At 37.4% G+C, this 16,895-nt stretch overlaps 1 protein-coding gene across 2 annotated transcripts in view; it reads right to left on the bottom strand.

The window, feature by feature from the left end:
- Positions 1–16,895, bottom strand: part of LOC123878216 (ribosomal protein S6 kinase alpha-5-like) — a 120,459-nt gene that overhangs the window by 34,962 nt on the left and 68,602 nt on the right. For both annotated transcript variants that reach the window (XM_045925338.1, XM_045925340.1), the window contains exons 5-6: positions 16,160–16,275; positions 15,418–15,606 (exon numbers count right to left, since the gene is read on the bottom strand). In XM_045925338.1, the coding sequence (XP_045781294.1) occupies positions 15,418–15,606; positions 16,160–16,275 (305 nt within the window). The remainder of the gene's footprint in view (positions 1–15,417; positions 15,607–16,159; positions 16,276–16,895) is intronic.

Raw genomic sequence — 16,895 nt, 5'->3', positions numbered from 1 at the left:
GTAAACAAAGCTTGGTATCTATTAAGTATAAATTATGATTTAAGAATATGAATGACTGAATTAAATTAGTAGTTCCTATATACTTTTATCACTTTTCTACTAAACATATTTGGTAGTGTGTAGAATTATTACTTACACTATGAGAATAGTGGTAATCTCGACTCTAGTGGTTAGAACTTTGGTCCCAAGTGTGTGAAGTCAACCAATCCACACTTGAGCAGCGTGGTGAACTATGGCCTTACCCCTTCTCATTCCAATGGGAGATCCATGTCTAGTTGTAGACCGGTGCGCAAGTCAGGAAGGCAAATAATAAGTTAAAACCATCAAAATTCAAAACTCAAAGTAGCAATTGACTATGACATTTGATTGTTTTCTGTCATTAAAGTCCATAATGAGCATCAACTGAACAACATAGAGTAAAGAATACAAACACGATTGTGTTCCATCTCACTCGAACGCTAACATAAGCCGTATTTGTTTCTCGCTCACAACCAGCCCTTTCTCCTGTTGCACTTAGCGCTTTAACCTACTTGAGCTCTTATCTTTTACCATAGGGATCAAGCGCTGAAAGCGATGATTGGATAACGGTGAACGGAAACGTATGGGAATCAATTAAACATCCATTTAATTATTTTTATTAAATATTCTGAAGTGTCCGTCAAATTCTAATATTTGGAATAAAGGTTTTAAATTATGCTAAGAATTATTGTATATGTCAAATGAATGTTGATTCTTAGGCGAATTATGACAATGTCCTTTTGGGGATTCGTCAAAAAATACCGTAAACAATGTCAAAATGAATAGGTAACTAACTATTTTTATGGTTGGACCATGAGCATGAGGTGGAACCATGGCAGCCTTCAGAGAGAAAATTGCTTTCTTGCATGCTTTCTTCACCTTTGAAGAGAACTCTCAGGCATGCAGGTGGAACCATGGCAGCCTTCAGAGAGACCATTGCTTTCTTGCATGCTTTCCTCACCTTTGAAGAGAACTCTCAGGTATGCAGGTGGAACCATGGCAGCCTTCAGAGAGAAAATTGCTTTCTTGCATGCTTTCTTCACCTTTGAAGAGAACTCTCAGGCATGCAGGTGGAACCATGGCAGCCTTCAGAGAGACCATTGCTTTCTTGCATGCTTTCTTCGCCTTTGAAGAGAACTCCAGGCATGCAGGTGCAACCATGGCAGCCTTTAGAGAGAAAATTGCTTTCTTGCATGCTTTCTTCACCTTTGAAGAGAACTCTCAGGCATGCAGGTGGAACCATGGTAGCCTTCAGAGAGAACATTGCTTTCTTGCATGCTTTCTTCACGATGTTTTCCTTCACCGCAAGTGATATATTAAACAACAGTGTGTTTTCCCTAAACATTGAACAGCAATGCGCATAACTTCAGTTGCATATGGCCGCCAAGGTGTTCCCCGCGATGCTAGCTATTCGTGCCAGTTATTCAATATTGACACAAACTCGCATCCATTCAGCGTAAGGTCATCTATTTGTGTCATCGAGATCGTTATCATTTCCTAACGGCGTTTATTAATCTGTTTATATTTATGCTAGTCTGGTATTCGCGAAAAGTAATATGTCTTGCGACTGTGAGAAATTAGTGGGGTTTTAGTAGAAGAGTAGCAGAAAACTTAATTCATTGTACCACTTAGATACGGATCAACAAACAGGAAGTATCAGGGACAAGGAAGGCAAAGTTTTTCAATAAACAGCGACTCCTGTTACGACACATCATCATCATCGACCCATTGCTGGCACACTACTGAGTACGGCTCTCTTCTTAGAATGAGAAGCGTGTGGTTTGGCCATGGTTCATTCACTATGTTAATGAATTGCGGGTTGCAGACTTTGAAGAACTCTCAGGCATGCTTTCATTGCACATATTTAGAGGTCAGAGGAATATTTAGAGGTGCGTGCCCAGGACCGGATGTCCGTGATGATCGCACCGCAATCAGACCTGGTGGGAAGTGATGATGCAGCCTGAGATGGAGCGCGCTTGCCTAGAAGATTCCTTGTCACTCTTGCTTTAAAGGTACCCATATTAGAGGAAAGGAAAACTTATGCTGGAAGGGCGTTCCATATCCTAGCGGTTCGAAAGAAAAACGAGGAGGCAAATCGCTTCGTACGTGTCCGTGGAATTTCGACTACGTACGGGCGCAGAAATGTTTTCAAACAGTAAGTCATAATAATGGTCCATCTATTAATTACACAGAATCCATCAGAAAGAAAGACCTTACGGGAAAACCGATCTAACCAGGCGAGGTTATTATTTTTCATCTCCGTCCCACCTATTGCAATCACACTAGTGTAAAAGAAACAGTAAATATGGTACATAACGGTGGTTATCGTTCTATTTATAATTGGACAGATGCGAAACAAGTTATCAGTCGGATGGCAAAATATCTGGTTCGACATCTGATTGGAATTCTCATATTTTTTAGCATTTCATCTGGGGTCTATAGGGAAAGGGGAAGGGGGTCCGTAGGCCAAAAGGGAATACAGAACCCTTAAGTATCACTTTGTTGTCTGTCTGTCTGTCCGTCTGTCGTGTTTGACAAGAAAACCTATAGGGTACTTCATATTATAAGATGCTACATCACAACTAAGAATCACGGAATTTCAAAAAAATTCAATTTGAAACACTGTGAAAATTTCAACTCTAGTCCTAGTTAGAACTTAGAAGTATAGGTCTAAGTTTACCAGGGGGCTGTAACTTGTAAGCGCTATTAAGGAGGTCATATTTCAATGGGCCGTTAATGCTATGTAGATGCTTAACCTTGATTAGCCAGTAGGTGCCCCCAGAATTCGCACGGCCACGAAAAATGAATAAAATTCTGTTAACCTCCGTGATTAACCTCGAAACGAAGTTTATAATCACTGAGTCAGTTCACTGCTAAAGTTTTACTTTTGCAAAGGTTAAGGCGGTGATAGCTTAGAAGTTAAATCGTCGAACTCCTACGGGGTCTGTGGTTTGATATTGGGCACGCACCTGTATATTTTCGCAATTAGGTATACCACAGGTCACGACAGTCTTTCCTAGTTTCATAGTTCCTGTCTTTATAAAATAAAAAAACCAAAAAAAAAACCGAGTTCAATTTTTAGAGAAACATTTTTTTTGAATTTATTTAATTTCACAAATTTTAGTGGCTATATTAAAATATGTCTATGCCTAGTTAAAAACCTGTTTACTAAGCTATTACACCGATCGCGAGCAATTTGCCCTTATCCACTGAAGAGTTCTGTTCATCTTCATATGGGACTACCTGGTAAGTCTTTCAAACAAAAAAAAATCTTCGAGTAATCGGGGAACATAATAAAAAAGCAAAAAAGTTTTCGTCGAATTGAGAACCTCCTCCTTTTTTGATGTCGGTTAAAAAATTAAAATCCTTATGCTGATATGACTATTCTAGAATGAATCGCTTCTAATATATACTCTATTTGCTCACGCTACACCAATACTGATTTGAACTAGTAAAAACGGTTCATAGAATCGCTTACGTAATGAAATCGCTCCATTATCGTATCTAAAAGTACATAAAGACCGGTTTACATTATTCCAGTTGCTAGATCCAATAATTTCTTCACAGTACTGGACGGCAATTGATGGCCATTATTAAAGTCTTTTATTTTTGCCCTCAACTTCGCCCGCGTGGTATAAACTCTCTCAACATCCATTATTTATACAGAAACCATACTTACTGTTTGCAAATCTCAAGTTTCTACAGTTTGAACAGTACGTTGACATATCGGCACCTTTTAACCGATATCCAAAAAGAAAAGTCCTAGAAGCCAGTTTAGCAGACGTTCGCGTATTTAAGCTCCATACTAATAAAAATTTACACATTAGTTAGGCATGGCAACGCTAAATATTTTTGACATTCATTTAAACATGCACTAACTCAAAGTTCAGTCAGTAAGTTAAGTTTTAGGTAAATATTTAGGTATTTAAGTTTTCATTAGTATATCGGAGACTAACATTAAAGTGGCCATTATTTAAAGCACCATCTGTTATGAAATGGTTGTACTACTGAATTGTAGAGCGACATCTATTTTTGCGGACTCAGGTTTTGTGGATTAGTTGATTCGATCATTCAATTGTCGGTAAACCTGGGTGGAGTTGGTGCGACGGGGGGCAGGTTATGATTCCACGGTTCGTTCAGCGTTGTCCTAAGGACGACAGTTCAGTTCTTATCGAGGCTCCATAGAGCATGGTCAGTAAACTATCACCGCTGCGCCACACCAAATCCATCAGTTCGCAGAGTGGTGTGTGCATTGTGTGTCTAGTAATTACAATGGGTTTGAAAAGAGATAAAAGTGTTAACCGTGTCAATTACTGTGCGTTAGCTACTCTACATAGTGTATTCGTGCGCGCGATAAATCTCGTAATCAGTTTCTCGCGTTTATAATGTCTGTCTACCCACAACTAAGTAATAAAAAAGTGAAAAATATGCCCACGATAATCTGATAACACCCTCGGCCTCCGTTATTTCATCTGTATCCATCATATGTACTGCGTTTGCGCCTAGCTTATAGTCCCAACTAAAAGTATATTTATTTTTTTATTTTTTTATTTATTTTAACTACGTACATGCGCATTATGTGCTGTGTGATAATTAATTTATTTGTAAGGACCTTATTATGAAAAATGGTGAAAAATTATGTGTCAGATAAGAAAGTCTGTTTATCATTACTGTAAACTTTTTCTTGTATTGAAGTCAGACAGGACGCTATTGTTATGATTACAGTAGTATTAGCAAATACAGCGCCAGAAAAGCTTGTTAACTAGCACGCTATTGGAGTAATGTGAACAGGCCATAAACTCCGGAACCCACCAGGAAGAACAAGATAAAATACAACAAGACACTAAGTTAAATTCAGTTATGTAAAGAGAAAACGATTCAGGTTTTGATACGACTAAGATACGGTCAATAATATCTGAACAAGGAAATGGCTATGTCATGAAAACAGCCAATCACAATCTTCGAAATACGAAATCCACCAACCCGTACCTACTCCATGCATACTAATATTATAAATAAATGAGTGTGTCTGCCTGTCTGCTAGCTTGTCACGGCCGGCCCATCGGTACGTTTGGTACAGAGGTAGGTTGCATCCCAGACAAGCGCTTGCCTATAATGAATAAAAAAAGGACAGGCTATTTCTTGTTCCAGAAAATAGAAAAGCGTTCCCACAGGATTCTTAAAATCCTAAATCCACGTGGATGATCTCGCGGCATCATCTATTTAGCACAGAGATAGCTTGCTTGCATCCTTGAGACGGACATGGGATACTTTACATCCCGGAAGTCAAAGTTTACACGGGATTTTTAGAAACGAAATTCAGGCAGACTAAGTCGCCAGCATCATCTAGTACCTACTATTATATTAAAAGCGAAAGTTTATCTGTTTGTTACCTTTTCACGACTCAAACGCTGAAACGATCTTGACGGGTATAACCATACCTTGCTTCTTGAAAACGGACTAATGAGATTTTATCCTAGAAACCCATCTTTATAAAAATCTTAAATCCACTTGTATTAGGTCAGCTAGAATATGTCTATGTCTGGCTATCTGCGTTTTCATAGCTTAACCGTTGAACCACTTTTGATATGGCTAATAAACAACTTGCATTTTGGAATTTGGAAATACGACTCGAAATTCTGCGATGGAACATAAATTGTTCTGGATTGTCAGTACCTGAACCATTGTCATATGGTGCACATGCTGACTAATCAAGCCTGTCTTAGATATAGTATTAGGATTAAGTAATTAGATAGATATAAGATCACTAACATTAGTTTTAAGGTGTGTTATTACTAACAATTATGATCAATTTTATGGTCGAAGTAAAGGATTTTTATTTATTTTTTATTTAAACAGACGAGCCAAGTATGGAGGTAACGGCTAGTTAAATATAAAAGCCGGATTTAAAAAGTATAATAGATAATTGCCTCAGTGTATGGTAGTTACGATAAAAAATAAATGCCAGTGAAAGTACCTAGCTATCAAGAGTCTAAAATTCAAAATTGGAACGCGGCGACCTCATTCCAGGCGCGACTTCGCAAGAGAGCGCACGGATGATTCGAAAATAAACGATTTAAAAATAGAATACACATAATATCCATTAGGAGTCACAACTAAGTATTATAGCTGGTTTGTCTTTGCACAATACTGTCAAAGGTTGTTTCTTATTTTTAACGCGTCGCGCTCTGTTTAGCAAATTACATATTTTGGCTTTCACTTGTTCAATGGGATTCGTTGGACGTTGAGAGAATATGGTATTCTTTGCGATTGAAAATTGAGACGGTATCAAATGAAGTGATTTATCAAATTTTTATCGAAAAATATCGAATATTTTACGTGCAAGCAAAGTTTGACATGCCAATGCCATGATTTGGTAAGTTATAACTAGGTACCAGCTATCTCTATTATTTTACAGAGTAAGAGTAGACATTTAATCGATCTACATAATATCTTTTATGACAAAAAATCGATTTCTGACTTTAGAATTTTAAAACTATCTAAAATCTAAATATAGGTCAGCCATCAATAAAAAATATCAGAAGATTCAAAGATACTTTGAGACATAACATCAGGCTAGCCAAGAAACACAACGAAATTATGATGAATAACAATGATATAGTTGTTCTGCATTTCAAACAGTTAAAGATATGACATCGCCTTGAAAATATAATCCAAAAATGTCCTCATTGTCTCAAAAATATGCCTTAAGAATAAAGGTCACAGGCAGGTATTTCGTAAAACTATAGGTAAATCAAAAATAAGGCAAAATGCTCTCACGAACAATGAATACTATGCATATTACCCTTAGGCCTGAGAATTTCTAATATCAAAATAAAACAATGGCATGCAGAAATGTTGAATCAAGGTAGGCCATGGAAGGAGGAATCAGATTAACTTTATTCATTTTGTTCTGTGAGGCAGACTGAAAAAATATTCGGTCGTATTATTAGATCATACAAAATATGGATAAAGACTATTATGACATTATTTTTCATTAATATGTTTGGCAATTCTTTTTAAACCCCCGACCCAAAAAGAGGGGTGTTATAAGTTTGACGTGTGTATCTGTGTATCTGTCTGTGGCATCGTAGCTCCTAAACTAATGAACCGATTTTAATTTTATTTTTTTTGTTTGACCGAGAGTGTTCTTAGCTATAATCCAAGAAAATCGGTTGAGCCGTTTGAAAGTTATCAGCTCTTTTCTAGTTACTGTAACCTTCACTTGTCGGGGGTGTTATAAATTTTTAATTTACACTTGTCTTATTTTACAAATCGTAAATAAACTACAAACTAACTCTAAATATTTATCATCTGATCTCATAGAGTTACTAAATCTATAAAAATAAATGAAAAAAAAATATTACCATTTTTGCTACCATTATTGATTGTGCCATTGTTTCTAAATATTTACCTACATTCTTTAAGATATTAAATTATGGTATTAGGTATATTGACTGGCCAAATAAATCTTTTTGGTATAATATATGAGTTACAGTATTATATTCACAATATGACAGTATGTTGTGTAAAATTGACCCACATAGCCGATCGCGATTGCATAATCGTTGGCAATAATTTTACTATTATAGGCACTTAGTGCAACTACAACTTATGAGTGTTTATTTGTTTAATAACATATTTGTTGTAATATTACGAATTTAGTTAGAACTAGATGATGCCCGCAGCTTCGCCCGCGTGGTTTGGTCAGATCCCCTGCAGCATCAGGATTGAGGAGTTGGAATCCAAATTTTTTATGGAACAATGTCGCAAAGTTCTTCTATCGATTAAAAAAAATTACGCAAATCGGTTCAGAAATCTCGGAGATATCAGTGCATAGGTAGAAAAACACAACTACACACTAAACACATTAAAAATGGAGATTTTTAATGTCGGTTGAAAAAGTAGCCTATGTTGCTCCTTGGTTAATCCTCTACTTGTCTGAGAAAATCTGATCAGAAAAGAAAATCAGAGCCTCAATAGCTCAACCGGTAAAGGAGTGGACTGAAAACCGAAAGGTCGACGGTTCAAACCCCGCCCGTTGCACTATTGTCGTACCTACTCCTAGCACAAGCCCGACGCTTAGTTGGAGAGGAAAGGGAATATTAGTCATTTAACATGGCTAATATTCTTTTTAAAAAAAAAAAAAAAAAAAAAAAAAAAAAAAAAAAAAAAAAAAAAAAAAAAAAAAAAAAAAATCTCGTTAAAATAGGTTCAGCTACTCCGAAGATTAGCGTTCAAACAGACAGTCACTTCAATCTTATTTACTAATATAGAGTATAGATAGAGCGTATAAATCCTTTTCTTGTTCTACATATCTCTATCCAAACCTCTTGTGATCCTATTCTTACTTTGAAGCTGCCTGAATCTCCGACAATCGAAAGATATCTACAAACTCGTTTTTGTAATTTCTGAGACTCTTGACTCTTTTTTTTTTTGTACCAGAAAGTTGTAACAATAAAGATAAAAAGAAAGAAAAAGTGAACAGGGAAGCACTCATCTCTCATAAGAGATCTCTACCAGTGACCCTTGGCAGTGCGTAAAGGGAGTAGAATAGGTACAGCAAAGATGGACAGTATTCATGAAAAAAGCTTAATAGTATTTACATTAATCATATTGGTTTTTTTGAGATATTCGTGGACTCCCAAATTCTTCCCGCTTCGAACTGAGTATAGGATTTCTACCACTAAGTGACTCTCAGCTTTCTTATGAGGCCTATAGTTAGCGACCATGTCTCGGATCCATAATATGTCATCACTAGCAACACACTTTGTTCGAAGACTTTGATCTTCAAGCACAGGTGAATATTGGACGAGAAGTCCTTTCGAAGCTTTTCGAGCGCTGCCCAGCCAAGTTAGAATCGGTGGTTAACTTTTTGCCGTAAATCGTACTAATAAAAGATTATCTATGTGTGAACGTGTCCATAAAACTGCTGCAGAAAAAATGTAAGTAATCTAGAACAGGACATCGCGTATGGTAATATGATATACCGGAAAGCTGGGCAGATCACAAGGCATTCTCACCACTCACCAGTGAAAGTGTGCGCCTGCGATTTGCAAGCGTTACATTGGTTACTTTTACTTGCGCCAACTTTTTATTTACTAAGAGATTGTGAACAAAAGTAATCCCAAAAGGTCAGGGCTTAGCTTTCTTTTGAAATCGCGAGTTCCATGACCACGGTCAATAAAGTACTTGAATGATCTTGTGGTAAGCGGTGAGAGGTGTTAGTGGTACCAATGGCAGCCTGTCGGTTGTATGATTCGCTAACTCATACCCGTATTCACAATCATTACTATGAGGTCTCACAGTGCGCTCGAACGCATAGTGTTGGTTCACTGATGACTGTGTCACGTCAATTTACAATTGTCGGGGGTTAAATGTATATGTATATCGACCAGAGCAGAATAGTGAAATATGTCGAAATGTACAGTATTTGTAGAGATGCGTATCAATCAAATAACATATTCGTCATAGGGAAAAAATCAACACGTAGCAACCTACTTATAATTTGGAATACCCAATTTAGGTAATTAAATTATTTTTATAGTTTCGATAAGACAGGGAAACTTCGCAACTACATATATGGTATGTGCCTAACAAGCGTTTATTTATTTTATTCCTCTTATCCGATTATTTTCTTTGATAATGCCTTGCAGAGACCCCACAAAATGTACGAGACAGTAGGTATAGTATAGGTATATACTCTTTTTGGCACTTTCTAGACCATCTAGAACCCATCGAGGATTCGAAACAACGCGAGGTTAAACTACTAAAAGCTTAAGGGCAAGTATTGCATCAGTCAGCATTACTTTAAAGAACAAAGATCCATGAATTCAAAATACCAAGGCATCATGACTCTCGAGGAAATTGCAGCTTACTCAGATGTCGCCTGTACACCGATTGCCTTGAAAGCACCCAAAATAAGAGGTGTCAGGAAAATTGCAAGGCCGGTAGGGTATTGCCCTACTCCTTTACCTTTCGTATTACAAAAGACGTGGCAAAATACGTCGCGCGAATAAACAGAATGTCAATATGTGGGTGGACCCTCACGGCTGAGGTAAGGCGGGAATAATGTATATTCACGGTTTTCGGACTTTTCTCTTTACTCGTGCTATAATATATTGCTAACTTCCAAATTTCATGATTTAAGGTCAGCAGGAAGTACCCTATAGGTTTTGATTATCTGACAGGTCGTGATAGATTTCAGACAGACAACAAAGTGAGGTGGATCCTATAGCTTTATAGCTGCTGGCAAACATCAAGCTTTAGAAAGAGATAATAGGCGGCTTCGGTTTCGTAGAGCATCGTCTCTGTCGTTGAGTCTGACTAGTCAGCGATAAAACGTCAGATGGTTTGTTTATCATCTGAAACTTCGCAGCACGCATCGTTTCGGATAATAGCAGTTGAGCCTGCTGTCTCTCATGCTCACGACTTTGTTGGCACAAACCCGTTTAAAAAACTACTGGAAAAAACATTGGAATAAAGGGAGAAGATGGCTTTGAATCCACAAGTAGTAGATTTTGTAGAGCCAAGCATCAGTTGAAAACTACTAAGACATTAAATGTCTCAAATAAATAACTGTGCCAAAACGTAACAAATAAACAATTTAATTTGGAAATTTCATTTGGTAAGCAGCATCGGGTGATCACCGTGACCCACATTCCGGCCGCCATTTTGAATACTGCGCGCGCGCCGGTAGGGCATTTCTCGTGCTATCAACATCACTTATCTCCACTTTTTATATGCATGCCAAGTAAATATACCAAAAGGGTTCCGTGGCCTGGGTGACAGTTTTATAGTTTTTAGAATTCCGTACCTCAAAACGAACCCTTATACTATAAGAATTCCTTTTTTAGGGTTCCGTACCTCAAAAGGAAAAATGGAACTCTTATAGGATCACTTTGTTGTCTGTCTGTCCGTCCGCCCGTGTGTTTCGATTTTCAAAGTAACATAACTATCCCAAGTGGAGTATCACATGAAAGAGCTTTACCTGTATATATTCTGAAACGTGCAAAATGTCGGAAAAAATATCCAAGTACGGAACCCTCGGTGCGCGAAGCTGACTCGCACTTGGCCGGTTTTTTCTTTTTGAGGTGCGGAACCCTAAAAACACTAGTGACACAGGAAGGCGGTCATCCCAGAGGAAAATGCTACAGAGTTAGACCAACAATGTCCAAAAATATACTTAGTATGAATCATTGCAAAGTTCGGCAAATTATGACTAATGTTTGTCCCAATTCAAAAAGTAGGTAGGTAGGTACTATTCGCTACCTATAATTAACCAATCTACTTACCAAAGACACAAAAACAGTAACAGGGATATAAAAATTGAAGTAGGTAGAGTACGTATCATATTTTAAATGAATTTTATTAACCAAATCCGTCAAGTGGTTTTTGCGTGAAACATACACACACACATACACACAAACTTTCGCCTTTATAATATTAGTGTGATTTTAAACTTAATAGGTAGAGTTAGAAATGCAATGATAGTTACATTCAATTGCTATACAATTTTCAAGTTTATTGTATTGATTAACATGGGTTATAGGAGACGCCCGGTCATCGACGTTGTTTACAAGGCATTCGCATTCCACATGCATTTGTAATATAAAAGCTATACTAGTTGTAAGGTATAGTATTTTGATCTTATACCTATCTACGACTTTGAAAAAATAACAGCAATCTAGATAATATTACAACAAGTGTAAATTAAAAATTTATAACACCCCCGACAAGTGAAGGTTACAGTAACTAGAAAAGAGCTGTTAACTTTCAAACGGCTGAACCGATTTTCTTGAATTATAGCTAAGAACACTCTCGATCAAGCCACTTTCAAACAAAAAAAACTAAATTAAAATCGGTTCATTAGTTTAGGAGCTACGATGCCACAGACAGATACACAGATACACACGTCAAACTTATAACACCCCTCTTTTTTGGTCGGGGGTTAAAAAGAAAAATTCTGCCTGACCATCGACCAGTCCAAAACCTTGGACTTAGAAAACTGGAATGCACAGAGGTTTCCTTTATAATGTAGAATAAGGAATAAGGCCTGATTTTTCGAAATTCCCACGGAAGCATATGTCAGTTTCCAGGCTACTGGAAGCTCAAACTATTGGATGGATCAAACTGAGGCATGCAGTATAGATAGCTATTATGACGTATCTACATCGGCTTTGAAAGGATTTTTGATAATTCAATCCCTGAAGAATAAAAGAGGCGTTTGAAAGTGCAGTCCACGCGAACGTAGTGGCAGGCATAAGCTAGTGAATTTATAATCCATAAATTCAAATTCAAATTATTTTTATTCAATTAAACTTTTACAAGTGCTTTTGAATCGTCAAAATAATCTACCACTGGTTCGGAATGCTGTTCCATACTAATCCATACTATAAATGCGAAAGTGTGTCTGTCTGTCTGTCTGCTCCTGACCTTTTCACGGCCCAACAGTTAAACCGATTCTGACTAAATTTGGTACAGAGTTAGCTTATATTCCGGCGACGGACATAGGCTACTTTTATCCCGAAAAATCAAAGAGTTCCCACGGGATCTTTAAAAACCTAAATCCACGCGGACGAAGTCGCGGGCATCCTCTAGTATTAATATGTTTTAAACATGTAAATAAACAAAATAAAATACAAAAATAATCTAACATGTCTTATCGAATATTCAAATGAGCAATAAACATCAAACATTAATCTAACACTGATAACCCGACTATGAAAGATATACATGATGATAATGAAGACCAGTATAAAGATCTTATGGCATTATAATTTACTCGGTTTATACCCGAATTAGTGTGGCACGGGCATGTAGGTCACAGTCTAAGAGAGATGGCGAATATGATATAAAATGAGTGGGAAAGAGATAAAGGTATCAGTGGATGTCTATAAAACTGGAGCGAGTGCGAAATTTTCAACTTCTTTTGCAAAATCGTAACGGATTGCTCAAGTTCGTTTTGTAGTTGTAGTGCGAAAATTATCTTCATTGGTGCTAATTTGGTTGAACACAATGTTATAGACACTAAAGTACTGTATCTTATGTAGTCTAGATTTGAAAGATAATAGTCATGATAAAGATAGTAATTATAGCATAAGTTTGAAAAATCTATGTTACAGTAACAAGAAAAGAGCTGATAACTTTCAAACGGCTGAACCGATTTTCTTGGATTATAGCTAAGAACACTCTCGGTAAAGCCACTTTTCAAACAAAAAAAAAACTAAATTAAAATCGGTTCATTAGTTTAGGAGCTACGATGCCACAGACAGATACACACGTCAAACTTATAACACCCCTCTTTTTGGGTCGGGGGTTAAAATAAACAAAAAAATCAAGTAATTATTTTCTTCCAGAAAAGCTAAAAACCATAGAAACTAGATAAGCCAGAAAAGAAGTCTTCAGAGATAGAACAAGCAAACACCAGTAAAAATAAAATAAAAATTAACATAATACTCGACTCCGCCGACGATAAGGGGCCATCTGCACTAATTATCCCCATTAATTGGTTTAAACTGGTTCAAGTAAACATGGCACAGGTATTTTTAAATGTCCCACTTGTTAACAATGATACATTGATGCTGTTTCGGTAGAAATTTTTACAAAAAACCAACTTCCATCCTAATATTATAAATGCGAAAGTGTGTCTGTCTGTCTGTCTGTCTGCTACCTTTTCACGGCCCAACAGTTTAACCGATTCTGATGAAATTTGGTACAGGTTTAGCTTATATGGGACGGAAATAGGCTACTTTTTATCCCGGAAAATCAAAGAGTTCCCACGGGGGTCAACGGAAAGTACCCTATAGGTTTCTGGATCTTATAAGGATTCTGTTTTTAACCCCCGACCCAAAAAGAGGGGTGTTATAAGTTTGACGTGTGTATCTGTGTATCTGTCTGTGGCATCGTAGCGCCTAAACGAATGAACCGATTTTAATTTTGTTTTTTTTTGTTTGAAAGGTGGCTTGATCGAGAGTGTTCTTAGCTATAATCCAAAAAAATTGGTTCAGCCGTTTAAAAGTTATCAGCTCTTTTCTAGTTTTCTTGTAGAAAAGAAGGTTAGATAACCCTTAGGTTCATAATATTCAAGTGTCAATTGACAAATGTCAAGCTGTCAAGATGGACGTTGCCTAGATAAACATAATTATTTATTTGAAAATGATGTTTTAGATACTTTGGATCGTAGGCGCGGAATAGTCCAAGAAAATCGGTTCAGCCGTTTGAAAGTTATCAGCTCTTTTCTAGTTACTGTAACCTTCACTTGTCAGGGGTGTTGAAAATTTTTAATTTACACTTGTTATTCCTTTTGAGGTACGAAACCCTAAAAATGGGTCAAATGTGGGAGTTGCCAAGGTTAAAGTTTCAAGAAAATTCACAAAATATGCAGTTCAAGTTTCGCTCGTCACACGTATCTTATGTGATATCAGGTAATATATCATCGGTGCAATCGAGCGGTGCGCAAAACTTTCTCCGCACCGTTTCATTCACTGGCTGTGCCTCTAAACAGCTGTTAGGCGTGAAACTCATTTTGTTGTTTACTCGCTTGCCGCGGTGGGTTTTTCTCATGATTACTGGGTGCCGTTATATTTTGTTATTTATCGTTCCATTGTCAGTTTTCTTTCAGTAAAATATACGTTGCAAAGATTAAAATTACCTTTTTATTTAAGTATGCACCGGCGAACGTGTAACTTTTTTTTTACAACAGTTTTCGAGACATATTTTTGGTTTTTTTCTTTTATTTTTAAACGATATTTTATAATTCTGAAACCAAATTGTATCCAAACGTGTTTCTATAACATGACGATTTTAGTTTCAAGATTAAAAACATTATAGTTTTCTATAAAGAGCTTTCAAAAATCGCAAAAATTTTCAAGCTACTGAACGGTTTGGCATGCAGATAGCTCTATTATGACGTTGACACCCACTAAGAAACGATTTTTGAAACCCCTATTTTACCCTAAGAGGGTAAAATAGGGGTTTGAAATTTGTGTAGTCTACGCGGACGAAGTCGCGGGCATAAGCTTGTTGATTTGAATACGCAATTAGTTGTTAGTTTAAAGGACATAATTTTAAAATAAATATAGTAATATACCTACTACATTTATTTTATAGATAATGGAGAGATACATCGATATCTGGCTTAGTTTCATACCTATAAGTCCTATCTACGAAGACAAGTTAGTGTAGGGCTCTCTCTGTTATGAAGTCCCATACAAATAACAAAGACAAAAACACAGTGGGCGTTAACCATTTTGAGTGGCCAACCAATCGCAAACGAACCGTTATTTTCGAATTGAATTTCGAATGGGAGAGTTCTCTAATAGAGTAGTACGAAAAACATGCTTCGGATGTATGGGGAAGCGTCTAAGAAGTGTAGCCTTAAAACTACTAGGTACTCACAATATCATGCCCCTGACTGCCGCTCCGGACCACCTCTGGTGCCATATACTCGATAGTGCCACAGAAGCTGTACGCCCGACTCTCCCCGCCACAGAACTCCTTGGAGAGCCCAAAGTCTGTGAGGACTATGTGGCCTTCCGCATCCAGGAGGATATTTTCTAGCTTGATGTCACGGTAGATGATGCCGAGCTGTGAATGAAAAGATTATAATAGGTATATAGAATAATCATCATGATAAACCCATCGCTGGCCCACTACTGAGGACGGGGCTCTTCTCAGATTAAGTACGGTTTAGGCCATAGTCTGTTACACTGGTCCAATGGGGATTGGCAGACAGAATGCAGATTAGAGATATAACTAGAATGATACAAAAATCTAATTTTAAGTAGATAATTTATTTTAATAATTCCAATGCAAGTTAGCCCATGACTGCAATCTCATATGATTGTAAGTGATGATGCAGTCTAAGATGGAAGTGGGCTAACTTGGAAGGGGTATGGCACCGGATCAGGCTCTACACGGCATCGGCATCGTACCGGAAGCTAAATCACTTGGCAGCACGACTTTACCGGTAGGACAGACAGACAGACAGACAACGAAGTGATCCTATAGGGTTCCTTTTTCCGTTTGAGGTACGGAACCCTAAGATTAAACGTTTTTCTTTCTTTCTTTCTTTTTTTCTTTCTTTACTTGAAGGACAATGTCCAACAAACGACGCATACATGTGAATGAAAGTATCTACCTTGTGTAACTGCTCCAAAGCCAGTATGATCTCAGCGATGTATATCCGAACTTCTTTTTCGTGGAAGTGTTCGCGCTGGTACAGGTGCGTGAACAGCTCTCCGCCCGCCACATAATCTAGGAAAAAAGAGAAGTCTAGTTAGCAACACTAACACACAAAGTCAAAGTCAAAATCATTTATTCAAAGTAGGTACAATTGTACTCCTTTTGATGGTCGGAATCGTTAAATTTGTATGATATAGTGGTTATAATTAATTACGTAACTTAAAACTAAAGCTACGAGGGTTCCAAACGCGCCCAAGTCTGACACAGTAACGCTATTGTAGTTAAATCATTCGTATTATCAGCTTTACATATCTTCCCAGTTTTTGCTGTCTTTATTTTTAAATTCAGGTACAAATGAAATGAAATGATATCTTTATTTTGCGAGTTATTTTGAGAGAGAGTTAGCCATTAACTGCAATCTCAACTGGTGGTAAGTGATAATGCAGTCTAAGATAGAAGCGGGCTAACCTGGAAGGGATATGGCAGTTTTCAAAAAACCCATACACCTTTAGTTTCTACACGGCAGCGTACCGGAACGCTAAATCGCATGGCTTTGCCAGTAGGATGGTAACTAGCCAAGACCGAAGCCTCCCACCAGACCAGAAATTTAGGAATTATAAAATTCCAAACCCCTGCCGGGAATCGAACCCGGGACCTCCCACTAATAAGACCACAGCGCGTATCACTGCGCC

This window comes from Maniola jurtina, chromosome 25 (genome assembly GCF_905333055.1).
Source record: "Maniola jurtina chromosome 25, ilManJurt1.1, whole genome shotgun sequence".
NCBI classification, from domain to species: Eukaryota; Metazoa; Arthropoda; class Insecta; order Lepidoptera; family Nymphalidae; genus Maniola; species Maniola jurtina.
Note: the sequence above shows the minus strand (reverse complement) of the source record. Positions and strands in the feature narration are given on the sequence as shown.